Source organism: Apteryx rowi, unplaced genomic scaffold, assembly GCF_003343035.1.
Source record: "Apteryx rowi isolate R43461 unplaced genomic scaffold, aptRow1 scaffold_123, whole genome shotgun sequence".
Classification (NCBI taxonomy): Eukaryota; Metazoa; Chordata; class Aves; order Apterygiformes; family Apterygidae; genus Apteryx; species Apteryx rowi.
The window spans coordinates 902,092-917,814 of record NW_020447453.1 but is presented as its reverse complement, the minus strand read 5'-3'; the positions used below and the strand labels follow the sequence as shown (position 1 = coordinate 917,814).

At 34.5% G+C, this 15,723-nt stretch overlaps 1 protein-coding gene across 4 annotated transcripts in view; it reads right to left on the bottom strand.

The window, feature by feature from the left end:
• ATP11A (ATPase phospholipid transporting 11A) overlaps positions 1 to 15,723 on the bottom strand; it is a 139,025-nt gene that overhangs the window by 34,432 nt on the left and 88,870 nt on the right. For all 4 annotated transcript variants that reach the window (XM_026055417.1, XM_026055409.1, XM_026055427.1 and 1 more), the window contains 12 exons: positions 15,179 to 15,307; positions 14,582 to 14,685; positions 13,167 to 13,217; positions 10,752 to 10,816; positions 9,089 to 9,170; positions 7,687 to 7,837; positions 6,184 to 6,381; positions 4,181 to 4,354; positions 2,524 to 2,687; positions 2,204 to 2,275; positions 371 to 444; positions 10 to 113 (listed from right to left, as the gene is read on the bottom strand). In XM_026055417.1, the coding sequence (XP_025911202.1) occupies positions 10 to 113; positions 371 to 444; positions 2,204 to 2,275; positions 2,524 to 2,687; positions 4,181 to 4,354; positions 6,184 to 6,381; positions 7,687 to 7,837; positions 9,089 to 9,170; positions 10,752 to 10,816; positions 13,167 to 13,217; positions 14,582 to 14,685; positions 15,179 to 15,307 (1,368 nt within the window). The remainder of the gene's footprint in view (positions 1 to 9; positions 114 to 370; positions 445 to 2,203; positions 2,276 to 2,523; positions 2,688 to 4,180; positions 4,355 to 6,183; positions 6,382 to 7,686; positions 7,838 to 9,088; positions 9,171 to 10,751; positions 10,817 to 13,166; positions 13,218 to 14,581; positions 14,686 to 15,178; positions 15,308 to 15,723) is intronic.

Sequence of the window (15,723 nt, the reverse complement as noted above, 5' to 3'; positions counted from 1 at the left end):
GACTCTTACCACTGCATTGCGTTCAACTCTGGATCGTATTTGGTCAATTTTGCCTTCTTTAACTCTAGGAAATATGGAAGAATCTGCTCCCTTACAAAACAGAAATATATCACCTAAAAAAGACAGCATATGGAATTCAAAATGGCTAAGTGTATTTTTCTTCAAAAACCCCAGCAAATTACTAAGCCGTTCAAACAGGTTTCTTCCAAAATTTTTATAATATTTGTACGCACATGCTGGTACCCATTCCCCTTTTTTACATAGAAAGGCACACATACCAAGGTAAAAATGAATGAATCCTTTGATAAACCTGAAAGGAATTCAAATGAAGTAAAAACATCTAACAGGAAACAGAATGTGATAGTCCTACCTGTTGAGGATTTAACAATTACACTCATTCGCCGTCTCACAGAATCAAAACTCAAAACCTCTAATAATTCAAACCTGAAAAAGAAAAAGAATATTTTTTGAGCAAGTCTGCTTTTGCAGAAACCTAACTGGCTGCTGATGTTAGGGAACACATTATAACTTCAAGTATACGGAATAAAATACGACTTCTAGCATGGAAGTTATTCTTCCAGGGAATATTGAGTACTGTGGAAAATGGAACTACTACAGAACGAAATAGCAAGTTAAGAAAGGGGGGGAGGAGACTTGGGTCCCAATTACTTGAAACAGAGTTTGTCTGCATGATCTTCTTCAATATCTAGTCCTTGACAATAATCATATTTAACTGAATAATTTACTTAAGTAGAAGACCAGAAACCTTGTAATAGAGCATTATACTGCTTCTAAGGTAAGTAGATTCCTAGACACCTAGGCATAGCCTTAGAGCTTGAAACATGTAGGAGTTTACACAAAAGTCTTTATTTAATATTTTCCCAATTTCAACTATTTCTATCTCTTCAAAAAGTGCCAACCTCTTCTCATAAATCTTGCTCAAGTGCTGACTGACAAGTTAGTCAAATGAAAAACATTTCTTTTTACCAGTTTTTTACTTGCCATTGTTTTTATGATTTGATTAAATGATCCCAAGTTCCTTTCCTGTTTAGGATGAAAAATAAACACAAGTTCCTGTTGTATTGTCTCTGTATCATTCACTAGTTTATGTAATTTTATCATTTAGTCTCTTACTTACTTCCTTTTTATCTAAGAGACCTCCATTTTTTCCAGCACAAACATAAATATTATCATTAATTCTGATCTCTTCAGGGTTCATCTCCATTAATATTTTGCTTATAAAACAGATCTGCTTGTTTAATTAGATCTTTCAGTACTAAGTCATTACAATGGCCTGGGATTCACACCTGTGCAAGGACACACTGTTATTTCATTAAAAGCACTAACAGATTCCAACAAGGAGCTGGATCAGGCCTAGGCCTGCAAAATGTGATGCGTTTTGGAAAAAATTCCCTATGCTTATAGTGCTTTCATAAATCACCGATCATATTATTGTACTGACTGCACTTCTGATGAGTTTAGCCACAAAAAATCTGAAGTAACCTTCTGGGAAAGTCCTACATTATCTAACAGGGATAAAATTAATGGCAGGGTTCCTATATTTCCATCTGAGAATTCCTGTGCAGCTAGCAGAGTATAAAACATAAAGACTCAGATATACAAGAGACTTAACCAGTAGACATCTACATAACATTTTCAAAAGTATTCACATCCCATTGAACAGCTGTACTACTCAGATCTTATCAAAAATTTTACTCATAATATGGTCTACAAAGAAAATTAACAGAAAAACAATACCTGTTTTAAATTTTCTTTGAAACAGATATATAAATTTATTCTAGGGGTATTATCCTCCTGTAGATTATATGGATAATTTGTTAACAACACATGGGGCACTAACCATTTTCTATTAAGAAACTATTATTTTCCACATAGCAAATGAAAAATACCCATAGTTTCTAAAATCAGATTAGGACATGAACTACCATGTCACTCCTTTGTTATTTTATTCATTTTCCTTATCACATATACTCCCAAACTGACACGCTAAGTGAAAATATAAAACTACAGAGTCTATTTAAACTTCAAAATATCACTAGATCATTATTTTTCCTACTAAAATGTACAATTTCTGGATTTTCTGAATTACAAATTAATGTTTAGGGAAAGAATGATTTATCGAACACATCAACAAAATTTCCTTTCCTCAGTCCCAGTCCTTCCATATTTTGTAACCACTCACCTCTCTATGTCATTTTCCCGATTTAAGATTTCCATAAAATTGTCCTTCAGCCTTAGATAGGTGTAACCAAGCCTGCGAAATGAAACATACATTAAGAGAATAAGTAAAACTGATAAATAGATAATATCCAGTTTAGCATGTCATAAAGATTTAAGATTGAGCTTATCTTCTGAAATAACATGTTTTTATTTGATTTATGACTATGAATAATCATGAATAATTATGTTTGCTATTAGGATTTCTATGCTGAAAACAATTCTAAACTTCAGTGATTAGGTCTCCAGATTAAAAAAGTACAATACCCAACCACACACACATACCTTTGTATTCCCTCAACTAAAGCAACTTCATCAGGTGATGATGATATATATATGCAAGGCCTTCTTGAGAGCTGGTTTTTCTTTAATCCATCTACATTGTCATCATCTTTTACCTGAACAGTGTGGCAAAGACAAAGGGCTCGGAAAAACAGTTCCTCTCTCTCCTAATAAATAAAAGAAATGATTGTCATTATGTGTGATCCCTTTCAAGCATTCCTTTGAAAACTTTTTTTTTTTTTTTGGAAGGTGAGCATAGTCACTAACTAGTACTCTTTATCGTCAAGTAAGGCAGTGCCACAGATCACCTGCCCTTTAAAAGGAGCCAAGTCTACCCCAGTGATAACCACACAACCGGTTAATAGCTACTAGTACTATTAACATTGTCCTGATGGTGTCATGCCAGTCATGCAGCTGGTACCCAAAAAGGACAGTGTGCATCTTCTCCCTCCTCTGAGATCCTAGATGTGGCTAAAGAGCCTTTTTTCTTTATTTTCATTTAAACTTTAACAACCTGTATTAAATACTAATGAAGGTATAATTTTAGGATTCCCAAATCCAGACTGAGGAACAGAGGGCATGGAACACAGGTGTTAACAGGGTTTACACACTTCACTTTCTTACACAGCTTGAACACCTCTCAGAGCTATGCTAAATATAAGGCGTGGGGACATTCTGGCAACTGCAGCCAGCTTCTTCTAGAACGTTGCAGAGGGTTTGGTAATGACAGCTTACCACTTCTTGTTTCCAGCTTGGAAATCACACCAGAAAGAGATTTGTATTACATGGATTTATACATGGATGTATACTGGCTGTATTCTACCTTTTATCTTTGTCTGAATCATATTTTTCTGTGCCGTTCAGTACAAACTGCATCATTATAATCCCAAGATAAAAATGCCACAGGGTACCTGGGGGCCATGTTCTCAAGGCTGAGAACTGCAAGGCTGTTGAATTACATCAACATATTTTAAGAGGCCTTATTTTGTCATCGTGAAGGATTTGTGTGATTTGAGACAGTATTAACATATTTTAACCAGTTATTGTCCTGTGGCTTTGGTTATCCTACCCTTTCACACTTCTTAGTTGTTAATGTGCCATTTCTCCCTAAACTTCAGCTAGATTACTTTGCTTAACATAGCAACAACGCCACAGCGTGTACACATTGTGTGTAGTGCATTTCCAATGCGGTGACATTGAGTCACATTTAAAAGCAAACTAATTTGATCATAAGCCATTCTCTGACCACATATTCACTCAATGATGACTAAGTAAGTCTTTGCATTAGGCAATCATTTCTCCCCTTCATCATTTTCCTACCTTGCTTTCCATATTGCAGCTAATGTAAAATGGAAAACAGCCATTGCATAACTTTATGTATTAACCAGAGAAAGTTCCAAATTTTTGTTTTTGATTTAATTCAATTTACAGCTGCAGTAAGTGGAATCTGTTGGGAAACTTCTTATTAAGCATATAAGTTTTTCAGTATGAACTAGGATAGGAAAATGTTTATGCTGTGATGCATTTCCTGCAGATATCTACTTCACTCATTGAAATTCAGGGATGCTATATTTCTAATATTCCCATCATCAGCATAATTCAATATTTATGTTTCATTGTAAAAGACCACAAATTAAGAACCTAGAAAGAGTCATCTTACTTTTCCACTTCCTCCTGGAGAAGAATCAATCATATCAATGCCTGTACAATCGTGGAGAATTTGGCCATTGCAAATTACATGTGGTACATAAACATGCCCTTCAATGCAGCATTCTATGAATTCCATATTGTTCTCAGTTAATGTTCCTGTTTTATCTGTGAAGACATACTCAACCTGCAAATGAGCACAAATTAAAAACAGTAGGAATATGAATAGAGATTTTTCAAGGTCTCTTAACATAACTGAAACTATTACTGTGTTACACCTTTCTTTAAAGACCCTTATGAAGGCTCTTTCCAAAAAGGAAAACAACAGTTTCTTTCGGGGAGTCCTCTTTCATGGAAATGTGGGCACCAAAAGATTTTATACTACAAGTATCAGTAAAACTATCTTTTGCCTGATAACACATACAAATACTGCTTAACCTACTTTTACTCTTCTCTCATGCTCCTTTTTGATATTAAATGTCTTGCTTGCTGAAAGACAGATGCTTATGGAAACAAAATGCACACAAATACCATTTGCCAGGGACCAATATTTAATGTATACATCTGATCAGTTACTGAGCAGTTACTGTAGGGTAAATCCAGAACAGTCCCTAGTGGTAGTGACAGAATTACTCACTACAATTACCTTAGCATAAATGAAGACTCTGAACTAACGAACGCATTCTTCGTATTGCTATTGTCCTGAAACTATTCCTTTTGCCCCAACATTCAATTTTTAATTCATTTTATCTTTTACAGTGAGCCACAGCATTCAAGGGTAACAATAGCAAAAATGAAACTGAAAAGTGAACTATAACCAGAACAACGGATAGACCTGCACAAGCTCAATTTTGGATATAAATTTTGTATACAGATTGCACGTATACATGTGTTAAACTGACAGCATTATGTAAAGTTAGGAATGAAATTCTGAAAATGAGGCAATTATTTAATCATAAAGTTTACAAATCTTAAACACCTACCAACTGTATCAAACAAAATAAACAATTAATTGTTGTTCACAGTAATTAGAAAAGAAGTTATAAATTATTTGAGCTTTCCTTTTGGTTTAACTTTTCTAACATTCACTGATTTGAAAAGGCTGTTTTCCAGATTTTCCAAAGGTTGTTTGTTATCTGCAGAGATAAAACTTATATTCAAACTTTTTCTATGTGGACAGGATTTACATGGGTTTCTCTCATGTCAGCTTCTACATTTAGTTTCATAAATCATTTATACAAGATACAAAATGCTACCAAGCAAAGCTCTTTTATTCATACAATGTGCTGCTTTCAGATCAGCACCCTTTGCACAAAAGGAGGAGTAAAACATTCATATCACTATGACAGTATTTGCTGCAAGCACTAATAACAACTCCCAATTAAAACCTTCATTAGAAATAGAAAGTATAATACCTTTAAAAAATGTAGAAACAAAACAGTTCATTGGATTGGTACTGATATGCCAAGTACTTACAAGGTTCCCATGCTTGGGACTGAGCTTAAATTTAGTAGCTTATTTAGTAGTTATTTTATATAACAAAATACTTAGCACAACCTTTTATCCAAATAGAAATAAATCTTCCTAAAAGCTTAATTACTAGTTTGGCTGTATAAAAGTAGACTAAGACACACTGATTTAATTTGAAAACCTATTAAAACATGTTTTAATGAATAGATTCAAATTAAAGACTTTTTCCAAAATGTAGTTGCATATCTTTGTCAAGGTGCAGATCTTCTCAACACAGAACACTAAAAATAGAATTCTTTTGGAAAAGGAGAGAGTTGGTCATTCATTTAACTGGAATAAACTTGTGCCCAGAGATATAGTGTCTATTTAGTCACACAAAAAGGGTGTTTTTTCTATCTGATTTTTACTCTAAAGAAGTTAAATGCTCACATAATCTCCCTCTATTGTCAATGGAGAGAAACTGTTATCCTCTTAAAGTGTTTATGTTTCACTAACACAGTTATCCATCCAATTTATCATCAGTTATAAATTTTCGATGAAATTTACCTGTCCCAGCTCCTCATTGAGGTCAGAAGTATTCACCAGTGGTCTTTCCCCTGTATCCTCATCAAACATTTCTTCATCCCATGTAAGGAAATAAGAACCAAGAAATTTCTGCATTTCCACAGTGACATACATGGATACAGGAATAATGTAGTTGAAAAGAACCATGAATGCAAGGAAGTCTGTAAATGCTTGAAGAAACTGCCAAAGAAACAAGACCAAAATATTGATTTTCGTGTATCATCAAAAATTCAAAGGCGACTACATACATTTGCAAATTAATGTTTCTAATAACTTTCAAACAGTAAGTGATACCATTCACAGCTCAGAGGTCGGCACAGGACTTATACATTTAATGATTTATATGAGGCACAAAGAAAACTTTTCATTTGAAGTTTCAATTTTGTATTCCTCTGTAGAAATACAGGTGGAGAGTACAGTTACATATTGTTGTACTGCTGCGTACATTATTGTTGTAAAGTTCTAGAGCAATTAATGTGAGAGATTACATATGAATGGTGAACAACTGTATGTGAGCAAGGAAAACAATAAAATTCATATGCACAAACTACGAGAAGAAACAAAAGTACAATAATGAATAATGCAAGGCTTACTGGATTATACAGACTTCAGGCAGTTTTTCATTAATCAGATAAAGGGTTTCCTTTCCCTCTCACAACACCAGTGCAAGTAGAATGTGTACAAATAATTAGGCAAGAGAATTCTTTTCACTGGTGGAGATTGGCTGGAGATACAGAAAGACTGCTGGGCAGGCTGAAATAGTGTTACTGGTGCTAATGAGCAACCTCTAACATGCCTGACTACTGTGTGTTCACGATGCATTTAGGGTCAAGAAGGAACTCTTCCCCCATTTTCCCCATTTCCAAGACTGAAAGGATTTACTGAAATAATATTATGTCTTCTGTAGCGTAGGGCTCATTTCATTACTTAGGATCACCAGGGTATTCTTACCTGACTAACTCCTTGCTCCTGCAAGGATGTCAGACACTGGCAACTCTAGTGGTCTCTAGTGCTCTCACTCTGCAGCAGGCTAGAGTTACAGGGTTATACACAACTATAAACTTCTGAGGGGCATTTTACAGCATATGGTGAAGTGGTGGGTAATTCCCATAGCAGATTCTTTTGAATAAATATCTGTTATATGATTATTGTGGGATTCCTTTCAGTCTATATTCCCCTGAAAAAGTTCAGGTTTTCTTTAGTACCTGACATCAATGGCAGGAAGCTCCAAATTATCTTCATATGGATTTTTATACCAAAGCAAAAACATTTTAAATACTTAATTACTATGTCTTCCCTTCAGTTAAATTAGCACATACAGCTTAAGGGCAAAAACTTAAAAGTTTCCACAAATACACCATCACCGTTGTTAGCAAAAAGAGCGATATTTCCTGACTGGTAAGCATTCTGTATACAGTTTTCAGTGGAATTCTTATGAATTTAGGGTTCAGTGAAACTTTTTTGATATTTTAATTTTTTCCATACCAGATTTCTTTTCCTTTCTGACTCGGTTTTCTGATTATACCATGGCTCATCACGAAATGGCTCACTCTGCCAGACATACTTCAGGACAGTATTTATTAGTGCTTTACTGATTAGAATACAGAGGTATACAATAAGGAATACATTCATTGATCTAAAAAAAAGTAAAAACAAAAATTCCATTAGTACCTGAACTACAGAGTTTATAAAAAAGTTTTATACTCGTATTCAAATCTAACATTTGCTATGAGTCTAACAATGCTGTGATGTTAAATAACTTTTCTACAGTGTTTTCCCAATGGAGAACAATATTATGGAGGACCACTTTCTATTTAAAATGTTAACTGCTATAACTATGTGTGAAATGTATGTTAGACATTACCAGATCTACTACATTAGTGAAAACAATAGCACAGATGGAGTCATAACAGAATGACTGGGCTTGTATCAGTAGACATTATTATGCCATTTCCCTGAACCAATATAAAAACACTTGCATAAGCACTTTTATAGAAATATAAATGCATCTAGAACATTTTGCCATGTACCTGTAATGGTTTAACTGTTTCTAGACAGACCTAAAAAAAGAAAGAGCAAGAACACTTCACATTTAAAATGACATTTACATTAATGATGGGCATGAACTAAAAGCCCCAGGTTATACACCACTAACAACAGGAAGAGATACATCATCATTGCTCAGCCACTGTGTAGGAGAAGAGCTATCAGCTAGTCACTGCATTTTGTCTTAACTGATGACATCTTTTTTTCCAAAGGGCTGGACACCTTACTCCAGTCTGATGATTTCAAATAGTAGAGGAGAAAATAATCCTATCTGTTTTTAAAAATAAGCAACCCCTGACAGCTCATCCCTTGAGGATGGAAGTGTCTTCCTTTCCATCATATTGTGCTTATATAGAATTTTTTATTTTACCTAAAACATGGAAAATCTGCCAGACACAGGCTTTCTGTTACTGCAGTTGGTCCAAACTGAAGTGCATCATAGGAGTTATTTTTACTGAACTCAATATTTAATTGTAATGAAAAGGAAGGTTAAGATATTGAAGCACATAATCTTGCAAACTATCAGTAGGCATACTCTAACCAGTTAGAGAAAAGTCCTCTGGAACAGCAAAATATATCTTATCTTAAAATGGTAAGTATCGCATTATGTTTTTTTAATGTATAATAATTCAGTAACAAGAACCTCATTTTATATGGTGTTGTATGACTCCTTTTATGAGTCACAAATGAAACACAGAAAAATATGAATATTAAGTCCCTCCACCTTTCTTTTACTTTAGTCAATGAACGATACACTTTTAGTAAAATAAAAATATTTCCTTTTCCTCCCTCAAGCAAACATGCAGTTTTCCACCCCTAAAATACATATTAGAAATTTTACTTTTCTACAGCAGATCGTTTCTGTGATTTTGCCTGGTAATTTAGGGCCATCTTAGTTTCCATGCCGGTGTATATAGCAACACCTAAAATGAGAAAACCTGCTTTAATAAAGATTACATAGTACAATAACATATTTTAATAAAAGTACAATTGACTAGATTGTTATACCCCATCATTTCTCTAAGTCTCTATAGCCTGAAGAAAAAGACAGATCTGGATGATACTCAAGAACTAGAAACGGCATTAATATTTTGGTTCTCAGGGGGGGATATTAAAAAGCATTTTTATCCCATTCAAGATTCACAGTTCCAATTTCTAGAATGTTCTCCAATATGTATCAAAGCCAAACCAAACATGGGCTTCAAATAAACCATCCAGGCTTTCTAAGCTCTATTTTTTTTTGCTTTAATTTTAGAATCTAAGTCATACGTTCTGAAAGAAAATTCAGCATAGGGTTAAACTACAGGATAGATCCAAGAAGAATAACAGAAGACCACTGATTTCGCTCTCTTCAGGAAAATCTAATCATTCATGAAAGGAATTGTTACATCTTTTGGTATTACTCTATCCCTTTTAATAATACAGATTGAAGACTAAACCTCAGCAGATTAAATAAAAGCAGCTGTGAACAAGAAGATGAATTTAAAGTACATATTAAATCAGCACCTATGTACCTTACTAAAATAATGTAATTTTGGAAGTGGACTCTGCTGAGGTAATGGCAAACACTGCATATGTTAGGCAAACCAGAATCAGCCACTCATATATAGGCAACATCTCAGCATGATATACAAGTTAACTCAGATTTTAAAATTACCCTCTGAAATTTATAGAAATACTTACTACAAACTATATTAGTTCATCTATTTTAGATACCAATTAAAAGCAGAGAGCAAATTTAAATGAATATATACTTTTTACACTATTTTTGGAGAAGAAGTTGCAAGATTTTGATATTCTAGGCTGAGTAGTTCATCACTATTTATGATCTTTTTTCTTTGAGAAGGGAAGTTATATATGATAGTGGATGCCCATGATTTGTACCCTTGTCCCTTTCATTCCCAGCAAAGAGTGGCTTGACACAATGGAACTACTACTCCCAACAGGTTTTCTTGAAGAACATATTTAATTCCATGTTTCCTATTTCTGCTAAAATATTCAAAATTTGCCATGGAAGGAAAACAATTCATACACAGAATACACAGTCTAGTGGAAAAACTAATTTTGAGTCAGGAATTGTTTAAATTGATTTTTTTTGATCAGCTATATTTGTATTTTGTTGGAATCTGTCTGCTTTGACATTCATTTGACATTTTGAGATTCAACATTTCTTAACAGGCTCATTAAGTATCATCAGGACAACACTTTAATTCACATTGATTGTTCAAAAGACATATATTGACATGAAAAATTTAACTCATCTTCACTAATCCTTGAAGATTAAACTGTAAACCTCCCCTCTCAAAAATCCCGGAGTCATTGGCATTGTATATCAATAATAGCTGCTATACTGTAATTATGGCAACAGTAAACCCTGTAAAAAAGTTGCAAATCAAATGATTCAATAGAAATTGTGTGCTCAGTAATAATTCTAGACTTTTAACCTTGCTTGGTGTTCGGTTATGACCTCAGGGGCCATTTAAATAATCAATACAAATACTTACCAAAGATTTTTTCTGTGTTCTTTAAGGTGGCTCCTCTAAGAAGCAGATTTTCAGATCCTAATGGCCTATGAAAGATAAGTATTACGGAATATAAATACTTAGAAAGAGAAAACAGACCTTAATGGAAGCCATGTAAAATGGAAAATAAGTTCTACTCAATTAATTTTATTCTGTGTAACAAAATTAGTATTTATAGGCTGTATATAAAGTCTGCAAGTGAAAGTTAAAAACACAAATAGATGCCTAACATTAAGCTCATAATGTCACAATCGTATTAGCAACCTCACTTTTTAATATGTTGAGAAGATAACAGATTTAATTGCTTTCCAGTATCAAAGGCGAATGCATCTCAAAACCAGGCCACATGTTTAGGTACCTAAATAAAGACTCTCATCTTAGTTGTAAGGTGCATATTTCTGCACTTTTCTTTTTAGGCTTATATAAATTATAGCATCCTGCAGGTTAGAAATACTTAACAATACATTCTTCTATTTTATTTCAACTAAATGCTGTTATACAATGTAGTTACTGTATACTTTTGAAAGCATAAAGATGAACATAGGTAAAATAATTTATTGAAAAATAGGAGGAATTAGTTTAAGGATCCCATGCAGTTTAAAATAATAAGAATATTCTGAAGCATGATATGTAATATAAATAACCATATAAGTGCAAAAACAAGGACCAGTTTATAGATACACAGCATGAAGAACTGCTTGGCTGACATAGTAAACTATTGCCAGACTCTATTTATACAGCAATGGAAAAATAACAATAGCTTCAGTATTTTTGGATGTTATTCAAAGTGTTCTTGTAGTACAAAAAACACTAAACAAAAAACCAAAACCCCAAGGGCCATAATCTTTATGTAAAGCCTGAAAGTAGTTCCATTGAAACCAGTGGAATGTGCTGCAGGAATGATTTAGGTAGTAAGATATTATACACCAATATAGTAAAAAATAGCAGTTGTTCTAATAGTGCTGTCCAAGGAATATAAGCCTTAATGCCACAGTTTTTCTTCTAGTTCACAGTGTTAGACACAGATCAGTCTATCACTGTTTTTGATTAAAAAGGAGTGTGGTTTTTGGAAAGGTATTTTCTACTTATTTCTTCTTCCCCTGCCCCCCCCAAGTTCATTTCCAGACAACTTGATTGGTCAGAAGAATCTTTAAAATGAAAGAAGCAAAAGGGACTGTTTTAATAGTAGATTAATACAATCTACTATTAAATGATGCATCACACAGTGTGGAAAGGCCAGTAGGATCCTCAGGATAGATACTACCTGGAAGTAGGCAGCTGTCACTAGAACAGCTCACATGGCCAACACTCTGCCCTGACCCTCACATCGCAGGGAACCACATGAAACCGTACAGCCCAAAACAGCCGAGAGCTGCATGAAGTGCTCTGGTAGGTGACAGAGATCTTTGCACTGCCTTACAGTGCAGTCCTACTTATGTTTCCTGAGGGAGCTATGACACTGACAGATTTCCCTCCTCCACTTTGTTTACTGAGATAGAAAACTACTTATCTAAAGACAAATTTAGGTAAAGAATATTCTTAGCCAGAATGGAGTTATTTCCCACGTGCTGGGGCCTTGGATATAATCCAAGAGAGAAGCCTTTCCCTCCTATTGCTTTGTTCTCTTTGTTGTTAAGATCTGAAAAAAAATCAGGTACAGGAAGTCTCCTCCTTGCTGATACAGACCAGATCCTAGGCAGAAAAGACATGAAGAACAGTGCCTCTTTCGTACTGCTTTATTTTTTCTTCTCTGTTTGCTGGATTAAAAGTGTCCTGGGCTTCAGGCTGTGGCTGGTAACCCTGCTCCTTGGGCACAATGCACCTCACTCACTTCAGGATGAAACTCATTTGTGCAGCAGACAGACCCTCCCAGGTGCCAGAGCAGGATAACAAATCACCATCTGCTATACCACATACAAAATGCACTTCCTTAGATGCTCTCTTCTTGAACACACACAACACTGTGGGCTTTTGAGACAAATGTACAAATCCCCCCTAAAACTAAACATGGTATTTGGCATGTTCAATCTCTTCAAGGAAGAAGAAGAAAAAGGAGAGAATGATATACACATGATGCTAGTTATACTGTTTGATGCACTACAAAGACCCAATGCTGACAGGGCAGTACTATCAAAGCACTATCAAAATACTGTCAACATCAGTTACAAACTAAATACATGTCAAATAAAACCTGAAGTTCAATAAAGACATAAAAATGTCAAATATGAGAAAAATAACTGATTGAAAGATGAAATATTGGAAATTACAGTCTGTAAACTCTTAAGGCAATAGTCTATCACTAAGCCAAGAAAACGCAGTGTTGGTGAAACAAGGCTAATTCTCATTACTGATATATGATCCACTCTAAAAAGTGTAAAAAACCTGCATTTTACCAACCTTGCAGTAGGCTCATTCCTATCATGGTAAACATTTATTCGACCAACAAATCTGCAAGAGAAAAACAGAAGTAGTTTAGTAGCGAAGCTTATATGCATATTTTTACATAGATATGGCCCCAAAATTTGATTTTTTTTAAAATGTATATTACAAGGACATGTAATTCTCTTCATATAGATATATATACACAAACACAAATATGCAAATATAAAAACAAAGTAAATTACTCTCACTTTAAAAAACTTTAAGAAGTTTGTGTGAATACGGATTGAGAAATATTTTATTAAAAGTATTTATTACAGTGAGCAAACAGTTTCCAGTTGAACATGCTCTGATCATCCAAGAAACAAGCTAAGAAGGAAATCTTGTATTTCTGTAAAATATATTAGATGTTACACTTAAAGTATTAAAGACCATATAGATAGTAAAATACAGAGCAGTAAGTCAAAATAAACTTTGCGTATAAAAAGATGTAAAAGATTATAAGGTAATAAATAAATCTTCCAATTAAACCCATTAGCAAGAAATAATAAAAAATATTATTCTCTAAATTATCTGAGGAAAGTAACAGCGTGATTAGAATACATTATAAAACATACAATAGAGTTAAAAACAAAATAAAACAAAAGCATAAAGCCAATAGGCAGTTTTCCCTCTGAATAGCTCTAAGTACATTTTATCTACACTTGCAATGACAGTGTCCAAGTGGGTGTCTGAAACCAAAAGGGGTAAGTCTGACATTAGCATTCTGGACTGCAGAGTAAACTGGGGGGAGCTGCTGGTGGAAGGGAAACTCTCATGTTCAGAAGATAGTGACCTACTTGCAGAGAGGATGCCAAGCAGGAGAAAGCACAACAGAGTACAGCCACATCTAAAGACACTTTAAGTCTGATATGAGGCATCATGATGTAAAGGGGCCATATGTCTTTGGAAAGAAAAAAAGATCCAGCACTGGACATCTATATTGCCCCTGCAATCAGTCTGAATTCAGCCAGAGTTCAAGATGCCTACAAATCCCATTCTTAAGGCATGCAGTTAAAATACATTGCTAAGTTGGCCCTATGGCCCTTCAAGGAAGGAACGTGAGATGTCTTCTTTCTCCTGCCTGTTATCATACAAGGGCAGAGAGGATATCCAGAGATTCCTCAAAGTGCCAGGCAACTGTCCATCAGCTAGAGAAGTGCTCTCTAAAGTTACTGTGAGCAGTGCATCTGGGTTTTCTCCTAGGAATATCAGCTGAGGTGCCCTAGGGAGCCTTGAGGGCACTCTTGCAGGAAATGGATGGCTAATGGGACTTGGGCTCACTTTGGGACCACTTTAACCATAAGGACTCAGCCAGGATCTTTTTATGATGACATTCTTATAATTTATTGGTAGGGTACCTTAAATGAAACGGGTAAGAACTATTTTCTTACTTATAAAGGTCAGGCTGAGGTTGTTCACATTCAATGGTAGCATGTAACGCATCAATTTCTTGTTCATTGTGAAATGCCTTTGTATCTTGAACAGCATAGTAAGTCTGGAATGGATAGAAAGGTATAAATAAAATCAAAAAAGTAATAACATATACAAGATACTAATCTGCAGATATTCACACTTCAGGTCAGTGTGAAGTACCTTTACTAGCTTCTACATAAGACCTCATATTTCAAATAAGATACAACTTTAAATGCTTCTATTTGGGCACCTTCTTACATTATTTGTATAAATTCTTGCAGTGTCTCACAAATCAGGTTTCCATGAAAGCATATAAATACAACAAAAGCTTGTGCATTATCTCTGTAATCTGCATGCCTATACTGGGCACAGGCAAAACTGCAAACAACTATGTTTTAAAACTTCTCCTAAAACAATGTAACATTAAGAAAAATGAAGAATTCAACTGGTAGAAACTTAAATTACACAAGTGAGCATGTCTGCTTGCACATATATGCATGAAATTATAATGTATTTTCTGTAAAAAGTTAAAGGCCAATTTTGATTTAAAAAGAAAATGCATAACGTTTTATTACTTTATGACTGGATTCACCATCCAAACTAGCTGTTGTAACAAAACAGGTTCCATCCCCTCTACTACTTGACAGAAGTATTAAGTCACATGGGAATGTTTCATCTTCTTTTACCATCACAATATCTCCAACCTAAGAAAAAAAACAAATAAAACACATTTGTTATTTCTGTAACAGTCCAAATTTCAGATTTCAAGAACAAAATTATAGGTTCACTCAAAACTCTTGAAAAATCATCAATTTTATTTACACTAGGATTTTACCACAGGAGTAAAGAAATAAAGAGGTATCTCTCAAAACCAGAATTACACCCTATGGAATGAATGAGAGGATTACTGTGTACTTTCTTTCCTCTGAGGATCTCAAACCATTTTACAGATAACGTTTTATTATCCGTTACAACATTATTTGAGATGTGGAAAATACTATCCTCACTTTAAGGACACATGCAACAAAAATCCCTGTTTCAAAAAGAGCCTGAGGTTTGAGCTACTCTCATTGGCTCTTGAGGATAAGCATTGAGTTCATTCAGTTACTGATACCTACAG